General features: G+C 33.3%; 2 protein-coding genes across 4 annotated transcripts in view; one reads left to right on the top strand and one right to left on the bottom strand.

Annotated features, from left to right (window-relative positions):
• Nucleotides 1-16,090, top strand: part of LOC134259457 (afadin-like) — an 86,177-nt gene extending 70,087 nt beyond the window's left edge. Inside the window, exon 27 of the mRNA XM_062742047.1 lies at nt 15,951-16,090. Coding sequence (XP_062598031.1) covers nt 15,951-16,075 — 125 coding nt within the window. The 3' untranslated portion in view covers nt 16,076-16,090. The remainder of the gene's footprint in view (nt 1-15,950) is intronic.
• Nucleotides 1-20,535, bottom strand: part of LOC134259495 (fibrinogen-like protein A) — a 48,173-nt gene that overhangs the window by 9,573 nt on the left and 18,065 nt on the right. Inside the window, exons 3-4 of one of the 3 annotated variants that reach the window (XM_062742081.1) lie at nt 12,623-12,719; nt 11,305-11,469 (exon numbers count right to left, since the gene is read on the bottom strand). The exons of 1 other annotated variant lie outside the window; for it this stretch is intronic. In XM_062742081.1, the coding sequence (XP_062598065.1) occupies nt 11,305-11,469; nt 12,623-12,719 (262 nt within the window). The remainder of the gene's footprint in view (nt 1-11,304; nt 11,470-12,622; nt 12,720-20,535) is intronic. One more of the 3 variants, XM_062742074.1, reaches the window with a different exon arrangement.

The raw sequence follows: 20,535 nt of genomic DNA, 5'->3' as shown, positions 1-20,535 counted from the left end.
TTGTCTTTAATTTCCTTCGAAAAATATCTTCGTGTTGCGATAAATTGACCCCCAAGTCAGCTCTAGACATGCTAGAAATCCGGCCGAAGCTTTTGTTTATGTAATAACATCTGCTTTTTTGGTATTTTTACACCTAATTATTTGCTCATTTTACACCTACTTTTCTGTTGACTATTTTGTCAGTATTCTCATTGCTATTTCATTTAATGCTAACTACTAAACGTTTTTACATTTGCACAACTAACAAAAGGAAAGAAAGAAAATTCCTCTGGTACTACATAAGCAAATGAAACCTTTTGATCATGATTATTTTGAATTGAAGATTGATTGTACGTTGTATGTTTATTTGTATGTTAATTTTGCCCTATTCTCGGCACTGAGGGCCACTGAGCAACGAGGAATCTTTTTCGTACCAGAACCTGCTGCAATACGGGACCTCAGTTTGACAAGAAGTATTTGATTAATAAGTTTATCAGCTGATGATACGACGTGTGTTTTACAGGCTGGAGAGGAAGCTGGAAATTTTTGAGTTGGAGAGAGAAGAGAGACAACAGAGACCGCAAAAAAGGCAGGAACGGAAAATTACGAGAGCGACGAATACAAGGGTAAACAGAAGGTAGGTTTAAATAGAATTATATATATATACGTAATTATATATAGGGACAACGTAAACAGAGGGTAGGTGTAAATAGAATATATACGTAATTATATATAGAGTCAGCGTAAACAGAGGGTAGGTGTAAATAGAATATACGTAATTATATATAGAGACAGGAACGAAAATTACGTAAGGAAGAGGAATACCAGCGTAAACAGGGTTATAACATTAATAATAAACCGCGATTTGAAAATTAGCCGGTTTTGAAAATAAGTCCCCGCTTCTTGCCAAAACTTGAAATAAGCCGCGGCGTATTTTCAACATTTTAGGGTAGGTTAGCATTGTAACAAGTTTGTGACTGAGAAACCATTATCCAAAGCATGCACACTCATCGTTCATATAAATACAGCAAAGCCAATATTTCGCTAATTATCATAAGATATATTATCCTACTTTTATTCCATAGAACACAATTTCATGGTTTTCATTTTTATATTATACAAAATTAATGTAGAAGTTGTTGGTTTTTATTTTAACATGAACTTATTAAAATTTTTACCAATTCTAACTGTTGATATTAGTAATATTTATATATGTACCATTATTCCTGTATTTTTATCTCTCTCTGCTATAGGTCATTGTATGGTGTAAGACATCTGATGCTGTAGAGATATTTTGACGTTTTATAATTTACTACAAGATTCCGTGATAAGTTGAATGGTTGTGATTATTTCCAGTATAAATTCCTTATTTTTAATTCAGACAGAGAGATAGTATCTTTTCGTTGTGACAAATTGACCGCTAGACCAGGGCTGGACATGGTTTGAATCCTGCCCAGGCTTTTGTTAATTTTACACTTGCTTTCCTGTTGACAATTTTTCTCTCTGTAGTTCCATTGTATCATTCCATTTAAATAAATACTGACATTGCATTTTGTTTCTATTTAACATTTGCACGCCAGATTAAAGAGGAAAAAAGGAGAAAAAAACTTTCATCACTACACTAATAAATATGTTGAAATTTTGAACTTATTAATGAAAAGAAAGGGAACTAAATTTGAAATGGGTGACTTTTCGGCTTTTACCCATTATTTGTCACATCTAGTCAGGAAATGTTTTATGTGTTACCATGGTGATATAGCTGCTAACTTGCATACACATGTATCTGATGCAAAGCAATACATTTGTATATTGACACAATCTTGTTCTTTTTATAGCATTAATAACAAGGATATAATGATTTAATTTCATGTTGTATATCAACAAGGTGAAGAAATATTTGTACTAAACGACTATTTCTGTATAAGCTAAGAAGTAAATTTTGGTTCATTTTAATAATGTAAAGATGTTATAAGGTAGACTTGAAAGCTGCAGGAATATTTACAGTCTCAGAGCATTCGGACCTTTGTATAAAGGCAGCTTTGACAAAGTTGTTACTCGGCTATGTATAGGCCAGTTCTACACAGGGTATATAGGTCAATAGTAGTTCTGTAGAGATTTTATGACAAGCAATCTCATCGTATCCTAAAAGAAAGCCACCTTCAGATGATCACAACTCTGATGTGAAAAGTGCTGAAATATACCAACTTTGTCAACAACTACCTAAAATCGATGTACAGGAAAGAAACGGAATAATAAGAAAAGTACCAAAACAAAAAGATATTTTAATACTGTCGAGTTTAAATTCATTGAAGTTAGAAATTGAAAGAAGCAGAAATAATGGACCAAGCAGCATTTCACCAAAGGACAGAACCATAGTATAAAAGAGAAAAATGTGATTTTAAAATTCGCTTCAGGTAGTGACCACAAGTACCGACGACATAAAATAAAAATAATTTCTTCACATCTATCTCTGCCATGCTTTATGATCCTTGAAATAGAAACAAACTAATATATCACAATCTTAAGTAGTTTTAGAAAAGGGTTAAAGTAAAGGAATCAAAATTAGACTGTTTATCCTTGGTTTTTACCTTAAGGAACTAAAATAGATATATTGGATACTTTTAAATTGTAGTCCCTAGTGTTGAAGTTTAATGTATATATTCCGAAATACTTAGTTTTTTTTTTGGTATAATACAAGTTACAAGCAATCTGAATTAAAAAACTTTAACATTTTTATATGCAATACTATAGTGACTTATTCACTTTGTTTAACCATTAATGAAATATTAACAAGAGGCAGAAGGAACATCAGAAAATAGTAGAACATCGAGAAATAGAAATGCGTGAGCGCGAGAGACGGGAGCAAGAAAAGCGGGACCAGGAACTCCGCGTGAGGGAGGAGACGCAGCGTCTGGAGGCACTCAGGCTACAAACACAGCCCCCGGGTTATAACCAACAGTACGCCAACCTACCGGCCCACTCCCAGTAGGGGGCACCTGCTCCCCCCGTCAGGGGCTCCTCTTACGACGTCCACAACAGACAAAACGAGAGGAACCCAGAAATACAATACGGCTTCCGTAACATGAACAATAACAATTTTAATGTGAGATATGTGCCAGTAACTATTCCTAAGAAATCGTCATTTAACACAGAATTAGAGACCCTTAACACATACAGTGTAGACAACGAGAGTAATAGGACTTATTATGCATCCCAGTCCTCATATCAGTCATCCAGATCTGATCAGAACGAACCCCATTCTCCATACGGTCAGCCACCCACCCCCGATCATGCCCCCCTCAGGACAATGTTTTCAAGTGGCACCCCACAGCAAAATCATGTATCCTACAAAACAGCAGAAATAACTCCTAGGATCACAGGAAGTGTATCGTGATCCTAGGAGTAGGATCATGGCCCAGAAGGAGGCTCAGAGTGGAAATGCCTTCTCCAAGAAACCCGCTTCTGATTGGATGTCCTTCAGAGACAAAAAGAATTTTTTCACTCAAGAGGCTGGTGAGAATATCCCCAAGGAGAAACTCAAAGCATCAAAAACACTTATGAATATTGAATCTCAACTTCATAACGGAAAATGAAAGTGAAAGTAAATAGAATTCGCAGCACAGTTAATGTTACAGTAAGGAGGCGGGGCCTAATTTGTACGGGAAATGTTTACTATGACGTCACGCATAATATCAGGTCTTCAAAATACCACAAAATGAAATTATTTGCTATTTCAAACAGCTGGATAGCTGTATACTACATACAAACTTACTATTACATGCAGTTTTGTCGTTTGTTAAATCCCACACAACAGTATATAAACGATGCATCGATCGCAATGAACTTGTCAATGTGACGTCATCTCGCAAAAATGACGCAATTTTAACACAGTCAGAGGCTGATCAAGTCACATTTCTTACAATGAAAAATGTCTTTTGTTCTCAAATAAAATATTATTTGCGGTAAAATAAAAAGCAATTAACTTGGATGCGATGTTTATTTTAGTATTTTTTTCATAAACTGTACGTGCATTTATCAGACAAGCGACACTGTCGTGTGTTTGTATGCAGATTCAATGAAAAAGTAACGGAAGGGCCCAAATAAATCGATTTATTGCAAGGGCATACCCTCAATGTATCTTGTCAAAATTTTACACATAAACTCAAGAAGCATTAAGATATTTGAAAAGTGCTGCGAACCTCTTGAAATCTTGCAAATAAATTAATTATAGCTATATTTAATGTAGTTGACCAGCAAAATATTCAACCTGCCGTCCAACAAATTAAATTTTACCAATTAAAAAAGGGAATCTATATAGGTTCGCAGCACTTTTCACAAACTACATGTAGTGTTGAAAAGGATTATAAAATAATCTAAGATATTTAGCTTGGTTATGCCCTTGCAATATTGAAATTTATAGATGACCTCTAAACTACAAGTTTAATTGCCAAAGTCATGTGACGTCGACATCAAATGACAAGTCTAAATAAAAAATCTAAATGTCCCCAACATGTAGAATTTAACCACATTACATTTTTTTGATATCAGTGAATTCCTAAAAAGATTCGCCCGTCCTAATAAAGTATGTATTTTTTATCTTAAAAAATCGCCGATATTTCCATTTGTAACCTTAACTGTGCTGCGTTTTACAAATGATTTCATTTTTTATCAGAGGAAAGTTTTTGAGTGCGGGTGTACTGCGAGAGACCGTGATTTTATTAATGATTTGGATTCCGTAGAGTGAAGAAAATCAGGATTTCAACGTCAGCTGATCATAGAAGTGCAGTGTTAAATTATATCATACCAGTATCATATTTCTGTTGTTTTTTTTAAAATGTTTTTACAAATAAGGAAGTATATTTTTGCTAAAATATTTTTTTGTGTGATACTTTGATATTACTTGGAAAATTAATGTGCAGAAATTCAGTGTAAATAGAGACATGCTGTGAAATATGTAAATTTTGTACAGAAATAGTGTTTTATTTAAGGAATAACTGTCTTATTTTTCGATTTCATGAAGTGATCAATCGATTGGCTTGCGTGATAATTTGCATATATGCCGAAGGCGTTTATGCATAAAATTATCACGCAAGCCAATCGATTGATCATCATCATGAAATTAAAAAATCTGACGGTTATTCCTTATATTTACATGCTTTGATTCCGCCAATCCAGGTGCTCCAAGCCCTGCTTCTGTCTAGCTGTTCCCCCCCCCCCCCTGCACGTGTTTTTTTTTGGAACCGCGCCAATACATTGATGGGGAAATAAAGTACATTTACATTTGGTAATTTTATCTCGGACAAAGACATTGGAAATGCAAATATATGATTATATATTCCATTAAAAAAAAGGTTAGCAGTTGAACAAGTTTGTGATGGAGAAACCATGATACATGCATTCACACTCATCGTTCATAATATACAGGAAAGCCAACATTTCGTTTATTGTCACTAGCTATATGTTATCCTTATTTCATTCCACACAGTTTCATGGTTTTCATTTTTATATTATACCAAGTTCATGTAGAGGTTGTTGATTTTTTTAAACTTGAACTTATTAAGATTTTTACCAATTCTAACTGTTGATATTAGTAATATTTATATATATACCAATATTCCTGTATTTTTATCTCTCTCTGCTATAGGTCATTTTATGGTGTAAGACATCAGATGCTGTAGAGATATTTTGACATGTTTTATAATTTACTACACGATTCCGTGATAAGTTGAATGGTTGTGATTATTTCCAGAATAGATTCTTTATATTTTAAATTTCTACAGAGAGAGAGAATCTTTGTGTTGTGACAAATTAACCGCTGGGCCAGGGCTGGACATGGAAATATTGTAAATATTGCAGCTTCACTTGTAAGCAAACTCCCCAAATCTTAAAATATTTTTAGTGTGGATAGTGAATGTTTAAAATATATTATTCCAAAAATGATAATCTTTTTACTTTGAAAACAGTCAAATAAAGTTATGTATATAAAGAACTTTTAAAACTGAACCCTTCTAAGAGTACGGTGCCTGATGATATTCCATCTAGGTTCATCCTTGATGGAGCTGATTCTCTTAAGATTCCTATCACATTTATTATAAATTTATCAATTTCTTCTTCCATTGTTCCCGAAGATATGAAATTGCAAGGGTGAAACCTATTCACAAAAAGAACAGTTCAATAGAAGTAGGTAATTATAGACCGCGGTTAGTATTTTCAGTGTTGTTTAAAAAATTAGAGAGATCTGTTCATATGCAACTTTTAAATTTTTTAGATCGTAATGATATTTTATATGAGTTTCAATATGGTTTGAGAAGTTAGTACTCCACTGATCTGCAAAAGGCATTTGACACTGTTGACACCATGACATATTTTGTAAAAAAAAAATATAAAGCAATTGGTGTACAATCTTATTTTTCTGAAAAAAAAACCCAGTTTGTTCACAGCAATGGGAGTTCATCAAATGCTGGCATTATCGCATGTGGAGTACCACAGGGCAGCATTCTAGGCCTTTTTTCAAATTTTAATTTACGTTAATTACATGGTAGCTAGTGTTGACGCATTTTATACTTATTTTATACGCTGATGACAGTGCTATTTTATCTGCACATAAAGATCCTGATTTTATATCAGAAAAGCTTAGTAAAGTCTTAGATCAGACTTTGCACTGGCTTGTAGATAATAAATTATCGTTACATTAAGCAGGTCTGTTTAGGTAAAACTGAATGCATTATACTTGGTTCTAAAAGATAGCTTCATAATGTTGAAAACTTCCAGTTTGCATGTAATGGCCATAACATTGATTGCAAAGAAAAAGTAAAATATCTTTGAGTTTTGATTGGGTAATGTTTAAGTGGTTAATGCACTGTTGAATCGATTGTTCAGAATAAATATTATCCAAAGTTTCTTATGAATTTTGTATGTTAATATATCACAGGTTGAAATCATTAAATGATTACTACTTGACGGCTTTTTGATCAAAACACTGAGGGTTATCCGAGGGACACCAAACTCCTTGAATCTGAATCACTTAAAGACTCAAAGGAGTGACGTCCGTTTATCCTCCAGTATCATTTCGTTATGCTGTGTACTCATGAATGAATAGGTACCGAACCACAATTAATTATCAGGGACAGCCTGTCCACCAACATGTTTGGTGGTTGAAATGAAAAATGGAGATAACGAACAGTATTCAAGGTAAAAACTACACTGATGAGAAAAGTAAACAAGACATAACGTTGTTTAAACCTTCTGTTTCATGAAAGTCAAATTTCAAAATCATTATAAACATGTCAGGACCTAATCAATATCGACTCTAGTTTTTGGGCCTGATCATCATTGAAGACTTCTTTAGAGCTTCAATGTTCTTCCAGTGAGCCCATACCGGGTATTTAAGACCAGACACAGCAGACGTGGCGTATTGACCGTTAAGGTTTGAATTGAAACACCCAAACCCGTACCACCAGGCTCCGTGAAATTTTGTAGCGCAGTGACGACTGTCCTTGTCATTATCCTGATCCTTAGTGCTGAATTTACTTCCATTGTGAGGATTATTCAAACTATCACCTGGTAAAGAGTATTGATAACAAAATTAATTGTATATCAATAAAACAGTAAGAAACAAGATGATGATAAAAAATAATAGGTACTGTATCCTTAACTACAATTTCAAATAGTAATTGTAACGTCTTTGTTAAGAAACATACTGAATACTTATACAGAGTTTACAGAAATGTTTTAAGTTATAATTCCTTTTTTATTTTAATGAATATATTTCAGAAAATGACTGGAATAAAATCTGTTGTTGTTTTTTAATCATGTCATGTACTAATGAATTATACCATTATATTGAAATAAGATTTTGTATTCATTGTCAAATATATACATTTTATGTAAGGAATCACTGTTTAGTTTGTTGGTTATCCTAAGTCAGTTGGAAACATGGGGAAATTTGCAAAATTGTGAAACATATTCTGCATTAATTATCCCAGGTTTTCAATTGTCGTTAATGTCTTTAACTGTTGACCGAAAATCGGCTATAGTACATGTATATGGAACGCTTAAATACTAAGTATATCTATAGTATTTTTGTTGAAGTCGAATACAAGCACAAGTAGAATTTACCATTACTCTGACATTTTCAGCTGTTCAATTGCAGTTTGTGATGTTTGGATATTACATATTCGATAATTGATCCAATTTCAACAACAATTAACAAGAGGCCCAGGGGCCACAGCGCTCACCTGAGCACATCGGGCTTGAATTTATCCCCCCCTCCAGGCGTTCATCATTTGAACAAAACAAGGGTCGGCCATTTTGGCCGAACCCTTGCCCCGGGGGTCATGATTTGAACAAACTTGAATCTACACTACCTGAGGATGCTTCCACATGAGTTTCATCTTTCCTGGCCCTGTGGTTCTCGAGAAGAAGATTGTTAAAGATTTTTCTAATATATTCCTATGTAAAACAAGGGTCGGCCATTTTGGCCCCACCCTTGCTCCGGGGGTCATGATTTTAACAAACTTGAATCTACACTACCTGAGGATGATTCCACATGAGTTTCATCTTTCCTGGCCCAGCGGTTCTGGAGTAGAAGATTTTTTAAAGAAGTTTCCTATATATTCCTATGTAACCCCCTTGGAAAAGGGTGCGGCCATTCATTTGAACAAACTTGAATCCCCTTCACCCAAGGATACTCTGTGCCAAGTTTGGTTGAAATTGGCCCAGTGGTTCTTGAGAAGAAGATGAAAATGTGAAAAGTTTACAACGACGACAACAACAACAACGACAACGACAGACGACAGACGACGGACAAATTTTGATCAGAAAAGCTCACTTGAGCCTTCAGCTCAGGTGAGCTAAAAACCAAAGAGGCCTTTGTGCGACAACGCTACCAGAGTTACTTTAATCCTGCTCTTTTTCATCAGAATACCATAATAGGTTCATTCTACCTATTCCCACTTTTTGAAAATCAGGTAGAATAGGGTAAGATTTTATTTGGGAATAGGTGAAATTTTTGTGTAAACAAATAATTATCTATGAAAACATATGCATGTAACTACTGTATCAACAATGATTAATGAACACCTATTGGAAGATAGGACGGGTATATTTGCTTAATTAAAGTATAAATCAGACTTTTTACTTAATTTGAAAGAAGTAAGTGGATTTTTAAGTGAATCATTCAATAAATTATATTTTCTCTCCGTTAATCTATTCATCCTGAAATCCACCTTTTTGAATGCTTTTTTTAAATAAATCTATTTATTTCATGTTTTTAAATCAGATTATTAATTGCGATATGGTCCCTGGACCTCTTGTTTGAAATTTCTTTGATTTATTTAAGGAATGACTCTAATTCTTGGCCAAATTATCGAGTATAATCTGGTTTGGGTCAGTTTACGCTTTATAATCCGCGAAGCGGATGATAAAAAACCGTAAACTGACCCGAACCAGATTATACTCGCTAATTTGGCCAAGAATTAGAATCATTCCTTATAATTTAATTTTAAAATAATTAAACAACTTTGGATGTAAAATTGTGTTGCTTTTTACGAGTTCAAATTTACCGCGCTATAATACAACCGTAGCAACGGAAGTGATGTGAAGCGAGGGGAGGTAATAACGGATACATAGATCTGGCAGCCATGATGTGTGTTTACATGAGATAAGATCGAGTAAGTGTTTGAAGTTAAAGATACAGTTATTAATTCTTGAATTTTCCATGGATTCCGAGGACTGGAAATGAGGAAATTGCATGGATAAGATGATTAAGCTGGTCGCCAAGGGGGTGTGTCCCCATACCAAACCAGATTAAACAAAATGTTTTGCGTTCCTTTTTTGGAAATCAACCAATCAGAGGCGAGAATATAAACAAAATTAAATTATTAAATGATTAATGAAAGGCATCAGCCTGTCTGGTGTTAACTTATTTGTTAACATGTATAGACTTTCTTGGAACTAAATTGCTAAAATTTTCAGCTAGTATAATATTTAAATCTTTATTACACTTAATAAATTCGAGCATAATCAATATTTTCATTCAAAGTTAAAAGTTGCAAAAGAAACTCCTCTATTTAAAATGTGTGCCAGAGACAGTAAACTACATGTATCACCCAATCTTAATTGTACTAATCATACATGTATTGAATTGTTTTAGAGAAGCATGTAACAGACAATTTATGAATCTCTACATCTCACTTCATTTTATAAATAAAAGCACAACCTGAATTTCACTAATGCCAGACAGCTCTTACAAAACTAACCGATAATTGGCTGCATGCAATAGATCAAGGAAATTTCGTTGGCATTACTAATTAGTGCTAGTATTTTACTTAAGCATTTGATCTTGTTAGTCACGATTTACTACTTAGAAAATTGAAATGTTATCTCTTTGACCCAATATTAATTAAATGGTTTCAATCATATCTATATAATCGAACTCAAGGTGTAACAAATTGGTGCATACACATCTGAATCACGAATCACTGCCAGTCCTAGCAGGTGTGCCACAGGACTGATATAAAGGCCCTTTGTTGTTTCTGTTGTATTTTAATGATTAATTATGGTATAGTATTAAATATTGTAATATTGATATGCTTGCTGATGACACAACAATGCATTTTCGTGGTAACAATATTTCTCGTAATTAAGTCTTAATAATGACTTCTAACAAATACCAAAAAATTGGTTTCAAGAAAATCAGATGATTTTGAATACTGATAAAATAAACCGTATTTTAATGGGAACAAACCAAAACAATTAACACTAGAAAATTGAAAAAAAAATGTATCTATATTTTTTGTTTTCAATGGTTAAAAGAATAAATCAATGAAATTTGCCAGTTACAGCTAACCTGGCTTTTAAAAAAATCAAGGTTTAAATAGTCATTTATTAAAGATTTCTCTCAACTTAAACAACTAAAAGGGGGGTAACCTTTCGAATTTCCTCTCCAAAAAACCATTCTAACGATTTTGTCCAAAATGTGCATACACACAGTATATATATAGTACTGTAATAAATATCCAGAAATAGCGAAAATTAAACGACAGGGTTTTTTGGAGTGAGTGTGTTGAACGTCCTTAATAAATAACTATGTAATGTGTCAAAGGACAATATAAGTTTTTTTTGCTTTCAAATAAACAAAATATTTCTTAAAGTTTGAAATAATCCAGCGTTAAGATTTTCTTAATTAATGAATTGTTTTTAATAATGATTAGAAAATTAGATTAACTAAAAATGTTTGTAACAACTCGCCAATAATGATAACAAACACTTACTATATGTAACAGTGAGTTTTGTAAAATCATATATGAACCTAAAGGCATATACCTGCTGTTCCTGAATACCCTGATACAGTGAGTTTGTATTTACTGCCTTCGTCCCCGATATAAAACGTGGAGTACAGAGCGTATGCTGTATCACCATTAAATCTTTGTAGGTCAACCCGGAGTTCCTGGTCCTTGTTCTTTGTCAAATCATAGATTGCGTCATTTCCTTTGTTAAAGAAAACCAGTGCATTTTTATATCCTTTGATTGTAAAGGGTAGCTTCTTAATGTTACATTGTAGCTGCGTGCTTGTCAATATTGTTTTCTTTATCTAAACATTTCGATTATAAAATTGTTACATTACAGTATATTTTGAATTAGTGCTTAAATAGAATACTTTTTTACTAAAAAGAATTATGGACGGAAGGTTTAAACAACTTTGTTCGGTGTTTTGGCAGACGAAAGTCAAAATTAGATTCTGAACGTAAGTGTAAGTAAGAAACGTTAGACAAATAGATGAATGATATGGAGATAACGAACAGTATACAATCTCAAAGTCCATAAAACAATACAAAATAAGAGCCGAGCAAACACGCACCCCCGAAACATCAGAGTCGGAATCAGGTGCCATGGAGGAGTGAGCATCCCCTGCCGACCGGTCACACCCGCCGTGTGCTCCTTGCGGGTAAGCATGGGTCTGTTTGTTGTATATTTTGTACAACATGATAAATTTTATAATTAGTTACTAAATCAACATAAACATAACATAAATTTAAAGTTACTTTCAAAAAGCTAGCCCAGTTTTTAAATAATGCCTTGGAGCATCAGAAGCAGCATCAAGTATAACTTTATCGGCCCGATTTTGGAGCTAATGAATTATCTCCATGTAACTAGCTTTTGTATTGCCAGAGATAGGCAGACAATTATTAAAAGAAGGACAAAGCTAGAACAGTTTCCAGTTTTCAGAGAGAACATTTCTTGCTTTTTCGCAAGGTAGATAATTATTATGTGAAAAATTTGCAGACTGAATCTATATATGATTATGAAAATTTAGCGTTTGATCTGTTTGTACTCCAAGTAGTTTTTCTATTTCAACATTGTCGAGGTTTTTGTCAGAGTATTTATAAAATAAATAACTGTATAATATAATTTCATTTGAAATACACGTACTTATCAAAAATATTAAAGATAATCGCTTAACAGACACGTTGTTTGAATATTGGAGGAAAGTGGCATTTATAGGAATGCTAGTATATTTTTGTTGAACTAATAATAAATCAATGACTTTAAATATATTAACAAAAACTAGTAGTTGAAGTATCTGTCAGACCCGCTTGGCGCAGCAGAAAAACGTTAAATGTATAATGTAAAGTTATCTTACCGATCCAGTAGTCTTTAGAGGGATATCCAAATCCTTTTTTATATTCTGACCACGTCCGATAGAAATCTGTAGATCCGTTCTGTCTTCTCTGTATAGCCTTCAACATTTATGAAGGATGTCTCTTTGACTTGATATGAAGTAGGTTTCATTAACAAACCCGTGCATTCGTTTTAAGATGCAGATCTCTTTATAGTTTTAAAGAAATTAGATTTTGTCGACAAGGAACATGTCACGGTTAGATGTACAAGTACATGTAACTTACCGTCCAACCCCCTCCTTTTGTTGTCATGTCACAGTATACGCTCTTTTCTCGATTTCCATCTGGATAAATTGTATATACACCATCCTTTCCTTTCCGACTTTGATTTTTTTTACTATGGTAGCACAGTCTCTGTACTTATTACCTGAAAAAGCAGTCTGATTCACTTTATGTTACATGAATATGTAATACAAATTCTTTAAAAAAAGGACTGATTGAAAAAGTAGTATAAACGTATTATTCTGTAATTGACAAAGTATATATCGAAAAACCTTTGGAATAATCACTAATTAAAAATTACAAAAAAATGTACCGTTTTGCAATACGCCTTTAGATATTTTCGTCACATTATATAGAGAGACGACATTCACTTTGAAGGAAACAGGATGTACAGTCTTGATATGGGAGCCAGTTAGTTTCCAAAACCAGCGAGAACTTTGAAGGTGTTGATGAAGTTTTGCTGCAATATAAACGAAAAATAATTGAAATTATTTTTTTAAAAAATGTATGAATTATTTATCATGCATAACCAAAATAAAGTGGGATTTGAATGTTCTTAATTTACGCTGACTTGGATCTTTCAAAATATATATATCTGAAGAAAGGAGGCCTTTTTTCTCACTTTTTTTGTTATGGTTTATGTTTCTCATGTAGGCATTGTTTTATAAAAATGTTTAGTAAGAGACATCAACCTTTTTCATCATTGGTATATTTGTATACGTATCCACATGACAACTTTGATATTACAATTATATAAATATACGTATCCACATGATAACTTTGATATTACAATTATATAAATATACGTATCCACATGCCAACTTTGATATTACAATTATATAAATATACGTATCCACATGACAGCATTGATATTACAATTATATAATTATACGTATCCATACGACAACTACAATTATATGAATATACGTATCCACACGACAGCATTGATATTACAATTATATGAATATACGTATCCACACGACAGCATTGATATTACAATTATATAAATATACGTATCCACAGGCCAACTTTAATATTACTATTCGTATTTAGTATTTTCACGCTGCAAACTATCCTTAGAAGTAAAAACTTTGATATCATAAATTTTGGAAAAGAATTATTATAAGTATCTGAGTCATAAATCATCATATGAAAAATTGTAGATTATATACCTTTGAATGACGGAAGGACCTTGTCGCCATTCGAGTAAACCAATATAAGGACAACACACAAGCATATCTGGATTATAGACTTCATACTGTACTATGCGTGGTACAACCACGAATTTACTTTTATATAGTTAGTAACCAATGCAATCTCATCATTACTGTGAAAGGTGATACAATTTACATGCAAGAGAAATTGATTCTAAAGTATAAGCATACATTTAAAAGTTACATATTTTAGTATATATATTTTGATAAATGAATTTTAAAGTCTCCTGAGATCTCTTTTTTGTTTTAAAACATTTTTGTTAACTAACACTGCTCTTAAACAATGCCGTTCACAGAATCTAATTTTATTTAATGTTTTCACCAAATATATTAGAGTTATTTAAGAGAGAGAGAGAGAGAGAGAGAGAGAGAGAGAGAGAGAGAGAGAGAGAGAGAGAGAGAGAGAGAGAGAGAGAGAGAGACGAAGCATTAAAGCATATTTATAAGTTTACTTCATGTATAAAATCATAGCATTTATCTTATTACATTGAGAAGTGGGCGTATCAGAACATATTGTACTAATCAATAAAGATTGATAGCATGACTTCCGCTATGGGAAAAATATCAATATATCATAGTAAAACTGCAAAGCAAAATATTTGATAATTAGCCAGACGGTGCCCCAAAACATTTACATTAATAAATTTGTCATGTTAATTCCATCATATTTCCATTATTTTTATATTCTATTTGCATTGACATTACATATTAGTCAACTTCATTAGATACAATTATCAGAACCTCTGGATATCAACTCTGACTCACTGTAAAACTGTAAACTGGATGAAGACGGGCGATCAAGTGTGACCCATTTTGTGAACCAATTAAGTATTTAGAGCAAAGATCCTATTAGGGAAAGAACCAAAGTATGGCAAACAAAACTAAGTATCGATTTTCTTATAAAATAATATTTTTTGCTACACCACAACTTTTCTCAGTCAGCATTTTAAACATTGAATGTAATATAACCCTTAGATGACTAATAACTTCAAATCATAAAATATTTTTAGGTTATGTTATAAACTGCAGCATGTTTTTGTTAATACATTAAAAAGAACATTTCCTTAAACAGAGCAAGGATCCACTGATAATGAAGTTATGTAAGTAAAAGTGTGCAGAAATGATCGTTTTTATCCCATTTAATAAGTGTGTCCTGCTATTTCACATACAAAAAATTTTGATACTTCTGAGGTTATACTTACAAGTTTCATTCAAGTTTATATCATCGGGTATCATTTATCAAGTTTTTAAAATTCATTTTCGTCTTTCAATCTTATATTTTTTTTTTTTCATTTTTTTTCTTCATTTTTCATACAAAATTCATTTTCTGCTATATTTTATTAGGAATTCTTTATAAATCAAACGGTTGTGATAATTTCCAGAGTAAAGTTCTGATCTGTAATTTATCTTTGTGTTGCGAAAATTGACCGAGAGAAGCAGAGATAGGATGATGATGGTTAGATTATATTAAGTGGGTTGAGTTTTACATGTACAGTTTGTATGGTAGGATATTTGAGAGAAGCAGAGTCAGGATTATGAGGAGCAGAAGAGGGTGATGTTGATGGAGGAGGAGAAATTAAAGAAGAAGAAACAAGAGGAGGAACGAAGACGGAAAGAAATGGTCGAAGTGACTCTGATATTTCACGAAAGTCAAAATATATTACGTCAGTGTATCTTCTAACAAGAAATTTGCTATAACTATTTGTTCTGTTTGTTTGTTTGTTCTTTTTTTGCTGTATGAAAATACTAGTAAAGGCATAATGAATAGAAGTCCTAATGAATTGAGGAAATACTGCTAATATTCGGTAAGTGTTCTAGTAAGGATCCTTATAGCATTTTTTGTTTTAAGAAAGAGAGAGATTACGAGAGCTAGAGGCCCAGCGAGAACAGGAAGAAGCGCGTCTCCGAGCGGAGGCACGACAGAGGCAAGAGGAACATCAGCGATGGAAAATAGAAATGCGTGAGCGGGAGAGACACTAGCAAGAGAAGCGGAACCAGAAAGGGGGGAGGGGGCGTGAGGGAGGAGATCCAGCGTCTGGAGGCACTCAGACTACAAAGTCAGCCCCAGGGTTATAACCAACAGTACGCCAACCTACCGGCCCACTCCAAATACGGGGCACCTGTCAGGGTTCCTCTACAACATGAACAGACAAAACGAGAGGAACCCAGAATTACAAAATGATAACAATTCTAATGTGAGATATGTGCCAGAAACTGTTTCTAAGAAATCGGTGTCATTTAACACACAATTAGAGACCCGTGACACGTACAATATAGGCAGCGAGAGTGATAGGACTCATTATGCATCCCAGTCCTCATATCGATCATCCACATCTGATCAGAACGAACCCCATTCTCCATACGGTCAGCCACCCACCCCCGATCATGCCCCCTTCAGGACAATGTTTTTGATTCAAGAGGCACCGCACAGCAAAATCATGTATCCTACAAAACAGCAGAAATTACTCCTGAGGTGGTAGGATCACAGGAAGTGTATCGTGATCCTAGGAGCAGGATCATGGCCCAGAAGGAGGCTCAGAGTGGTAATGCCTTCTCCAAGAAACCGGCTACTGATTGTATGTCCTTCAGAGACAAAATGTCATTTTTGGCTCAAGACGCTGGTGAGAATACCCCCAAGGAGAAACCCAAGCATCAAAATCACTTAGGAATATTGAATCTCAACTTCATAACGGAAAATGAAAGTGAAAGTAAATAGAATTTTACAAATAATTCCATTTTTTTTTTATCACAGAGGAGTTGTTGAGTACGGGTGTACTTAGTGGAGACCATGATTTTTGGGATATTAATTTGGGTTTGTCCGTCCGTCCGTCCGTCTTTCTCTCTGTCTGTAACGCTTTCGTTTCCACACGATATCTCGATAACCCTTTGAGCTTTTGCAATGCAATTTAGCATAGCAACTCCCTATGGACTAAAGAAGACCCTATTGATTTTGAGGTCAAATGGTCAAAGGTCAAGGTCATAAATAAACAAATTCTGTCTGTTATAACACTTTCGTTTCCACTTGATATCTATAGAACTATTTGAGCTATTGCAATGAAATTTTACATAATAACTCCTTTTGGCATAATGATGACCTCTATTGATTTTGAGGTCAAAAGGTCAAAGTTCAAGGTCGTAAATTTATACATTCTGTCTGTGTGTAACACTATGATTCCCGGGGATATTTCAAGAAGATTTTGAGCTTATGCAATGTAATTTTATACCAAAACTCCCTAGGACCTCTCTCATTTCTCTCAAAATGCCCCGCCCAGATTGTTTTATTAGTATTTATAGTATTACATGTCGCTATTTTTAGCACAGGGGCATGAGGAGAGTTATTGCGTATAAAACAGGTTCTCGGCGGACTTTATGTTCTTATTACACCAGAACAGTTTAATAAAGGCTAAATAAATCAAACACCATGGATTGAGTAAAATTTTGACAATACCAAACATGAATATATACATGTATGTGACTTCACTTCTGCATATACTTGACTCCATGTAAAGCGATTCCGTGGTCTAGTTGTATGTTTCTCGCTTCCCATGTGAGAGGTCCCAAGTTCCATTCCAGGACGGACTACTTTTTTAGAAATACTTTTTTTAGCTAAATAATAGTTTTCAGCACGCGAAATGAAAAATTTAAGAGTTCTGGCTTGTACAAACTCATAAAATCAACATTACAGTGTGATAAATATTCCATATATAAAGAATCTTCTATACACATAACCTTAAAAACGTAGGTCCCGTGTCACGGTAGGCGCTGGCACGATAAAGAACCCTCACTGCTCAATGGCCCTGAGTGCCGAGTATAGGTCTAAATTTGAAGCCCTTCACCGGCATACGGTGACGTCTCCATATGAGTGAAAAATTCTCAAGAGGGACGTTAATCAATATACAATCAATCAATCAATCAATCGATATCATTAAAAATAAAATAATGTGCAGAAATTTATAATGTGTACATTTATTATTTTCTTAACTAACTTTGTTTTATATCTATACAGATAGCAAAGATTTTAAAGGTATGACAATTTGTTAATTAGCAATTGCATAAGGAAAATTTTTTATTTATTTTTTTTATTTTTTTCAGGGAGGGAGAGAATGATAAAACAATTAGAGGGCATTTATGCATGTTTAGAAAGTAAAAATTTTCTAAGTCCTTAATTTTCATCATAATTGTAAGTTCATGTTGGAGGTGTACTTTGCACTTTAAATTTTTTAGTCATCTTATCATTGAGGTAAAAACATTCCAAAAAGTGCTTATACATGTAAAGCTGAAAACATTGAACAGAAGTCATTGAAAAAAGCATCTATCGTTGGTGCATGTGTGATCAATCACAAGAAATTAAGGACCATCGATCCTGAGATTTTGAGCGTATTTTGGCCAGGTCCTTTATTTGTAAAATTCTGCATCATTTTAAAGTTCTAATATTAAATCTGAATTATACAGTGCAAATTTAACTATATGCAATGAAAAAACCGCGATTAAATTCCATTTAAGTAAAATTAAGCTAGGGACAATATTTTGTGGCGGAAGGTTTTTTAGATGAAAATGCTCAGTTTATTCATTTTGAATTATAACAGTACTGTTACTAATTTTTTATTCCTATTTTTCAATCCTGGTTACACACAAAGCTGTTTTTTTTTGCAGTGAAATGTGTTATACTGGTTCTGAATTATCTATTTAATTATTTCTTATTAATTCTATAAACAAAGTGTGACAAATATAGTAAATATATTCAGAAAATCCGGGAAAATTTTTAGCCAATTTCAACGTAAAATTGACACTTTTTTAGTAGCATCTGAAAGTTTACATCATATACCCCCACTTTTGATGTTCTTTTCTAGATATTCGAGATAAATTTGAACTATTTGCTTAAAATCAGAAAAAAGTTTAAGACTTTAAAATAATTTTCTTGCTTATTTAAATGTCAATGCCAGAAGAATCACTTTTTATTAGTGCAGAAAGGTCAAATAATTGATTATGCGAAGCAATTTGAAACTTTTTTCTTAGTCACAATTTTAAGTGTCTTTTTTTTAAACAAACTAAGAGTTCATTTTGTTTCATGCTTTAATTGGATAAAAATTTTGGAGGGAAAACGTAAAAAAAAAATCAATTTTTGAATAAGACACAAATTTCAGTGCAAAAAGGTCATATTAAATGTACTGTAGCGCCAAAAGAGGCGTATTGACCCCCATTTTTTGATTTAAATTTTAATTTAGCTATGTATTTAGAAACTAAAAATATACTTGGCAAAAAAAGTTTAAGACTTTAAGTATCAGGATCGAACGTCGTTAAGTGTAAATAGAGGCCCACTGTTGATATAATGTAAATTTTGTACAGAAATAAGGTTTTATATGATTATATATTGCATTAAAAATAGGTTATCAGTTGAACAAGTTTGTGATGGAGAAACCATGATACAAGTATGCACACTCATCATTCATATATATACAGGAAAGCCAACATTTCGTTTATTGTCACTAGCTATATGTTATCCTTATTTCATTCCACACGGTTTCATGGTTTTCATTTTTATATTATACAAATTAATGTAGAGGTTGTTTTTTTTAACTTGAACTTATTAAATGTTTTACTAATTCTAACTGTTGATATTAGTAATATTTATATATATACCAATATTCCTGTATTTTTATCTCTCTAACTGCTATAGGTCATTTTATGGTGTAAGACATCAGATGCTGTAGAGATATTTTTACTTGTTTTATAATTTACTTCAAGATTCTGTGATAGGTTGAGTGGTTGTGATTATTTACAGAATAGATTCCTTATTTTTAATTCTGACAGAGATTCTTTGTGTTGTGATAAATTCGCCGCAAGGCCAGGGCTGGGCATGGTTTGAATCCTGCAAATATTTTGTAAATTTACACCTGCTTTTCTGTTGACAATTTTTTTTGTCCGTATTTCCATTGTTATCATTCCATTTTAATGAATACTGACATTCCATTTTGTTTGTCTTTATTTAGTGTTAAGAACAGCGATATAATGATTTAACTTCATGTTGTCTACCAACAAGGGGAAGAAATATTTGTACTGAACGGCTATTTCTGTATATGCTAAGAAGTAAATTTTGGTTCATTTTAATGATGAAAAAAATGTCGCATGTTATAAGGTAGACTAAAAAGTTTCAGAAATATTTACAGTCTCAGAGCATTCGGACCTTTGTATAAAGACAGCTTTGACAAGGTTGTTAGTCGATTATGTAGGCCATTTCTACACAGGGTATATAGGTCAATAGCAGTTCTGTAGAGATCTCATGACAAGCAATTTCATCGTACCCTAGAAGGAAGCCACCTTCAGATGATCATAACTCTGATGTTAAAAGTTCTTCCCGTTATTTCCCGATCATGACAAGAAGCACACGGCGGGTGTGACCGGTCGGCAAGGGATACACAGGGTATATAGGTCAATAGCAG

The sequence above is a fragment of the Saccostrea cucullata genome, unplaced genomic scaffold, assembly GCF_032062105.1.
Source record: "Saccostrea cucullata isolate Sc308-1 unplaced genomic scaffold, CSIRO_AGI_Scuc_v1 ctg2459, whole genome shotgun sequence".
Taxonomy (NCBI): Eukaryota; Metazoa; Mollusca; class Bivalvia; order Ostreida; family Ostreidae; genus Saccostrea; species Saccostrea cuccullata.
Note: the sequence above shows the minus strand (reverse complement) of the source record. Positions and strands in the feature narration are given on the sequence as shown.